Here is a 1,301-nt window from a genome sequence, read left to right on the forward strand (position 1 = left end):
CCGCCGCGCCAAGTTCCGCAAGCAGGAGCGGGCGGCAGCGGCCGCCGCGGCCGCGGCCAAGAACGGCTCTTCGGGGAAGAAGTCCGATTCGTCCCGGGACGACGAGAGCAAGGAGGCCAAGAGTACCGACCCGGACAGCACTGGGGGTCCCGGCCCCAACCCCAACCCCACCCCCAGCTGCGGGGCGGAGGGCGGCCGCGGNACCCCACTCCTACCCCTATCGTGAACCCCCAAACAAAACAAAACTAAAAACTTCCCTGGCTTGGCACCTGCCTCGGGGCCGCGCAGACCGGCCAGGGCCCCGCCTGCTGACCGGGGGGGGGGGTGCAGCGCGGCCCGGACTCGGGGGCACTCTCAGGGGGGCTGTGTCTGCGTGTCGGTGTCTGTCTGTCTCGGGGAATGTGTGTCTGTGGCCCGAGCAGGTGACAGGGAGAGATGGGGGGAGGGGGGAGCGCAACCGACTCAGTGACTTGCTTAGGAAAAGGGAAAAATAAACAAAACCCTCAAATTAAAAAAAAAATTAGGAAGGCAGCGATCACTTTAAAAACAAGCAAACAATCCGGAAAGGCTTTAAAATCCAAGGAAAAATAAGTAAGGTGGGGAAGAAGGGAGGCTGAAGCTAGCACCGTCCGAGGGCTCTGTCTTGTGAACCCCTAAATTCGCGCCCTCCTGCAGCACAGACTCCCTTGGGGCTCCTCCTCAAGGGAAAGTAGGGGTGCCTTCCAGCCCCCCTTCACCTCGTGTCCTTGGGTTCGGGTTGCTGAGGCGACGACTCGTGCAGACTGTCCCCGCGGCCAAGGTGACTTCCTCGCTCCCGCCTGCCTGTCCCACCTCTCCAACACAATCCTGCCATTAGCGCATCCGAACCCCACACAGTTGCAACTCCCAACCCCAAATCTTTGCAGCCACTCGTCCCTGAAAGATGCCCTATACATGAGATGCCTTTTCATCCACAAACTCTGCGAATGGTCTCATATTTCGCAATTCTTCCCTTTTTTTTCTCTCCTGTCACCCCCCTACCCCCCACCGGCATTTTCTTCTTCCACCAGCTTTTACCGAACTTTTTGGCACTGCTTTGGATTAGAATCAATTGCAGTCCACGCAGCTGGCTGCAGAGAAATCTACCGAGAAAAGAAAGGCGTGCACACAAGTTTGCAGAAGTGTCTCGGTTTGCATTTCTGTTTGATAGAAATGGACTCACATCCTGTATGGTGGATGGACTGTATATTGATGATTCCATTCTTCAAGCAGATTAGACATCTCTGTTGGGATTTGTTTTTTGTTTTTTTGTTTTTGTTTTT

At 55.8% G+C, this 1,301-nt stretch overlaps 1 protein-coding gene across 1 annotated transcript in view; it reads left to right on the top strand.

Annotated features, from left to right (window-relative positions):
• PHOX2B (paired like homeobox 2B) overlaps positions 1-856 on the top strand; it is a 3,171-nt gene extending 2,315 nt beyond the window's left edge. The window contains exons 3-4 of the mRNA XM_077758871.1: positions 1-222; positions 676-856. The exon at positions 1-222 is cut by the window's left edge and continues 12 nt beyond it. Coding sequence (XP_077614997.1) covers positions 1-222; positions 676-856 — 403 coding nt within the window. The remainder of the gene's footprint in view (positions 223-675) is intronic.
• Positions 857-1,301: the final 445 nt, after the last annotated feature.

This window comes from Crocuta crocuta, unplaced genomic scaffold (genome assembly GCF_008692635.1).
Source record: "Crocuta crocuta isolate KB4526 unplaced genomic scaffold, BGI_CrCroc_1.0 scaffold223, whole genome shotgun sequence".
In the NCBI taxonomy this organism is placed as follows: domain Eukaryota; kingdom Metazoa; phylum Chordata; class Mammalia; order Carnivora; family Hyaenidae; genus Crocuta; species Crocuta crocuta.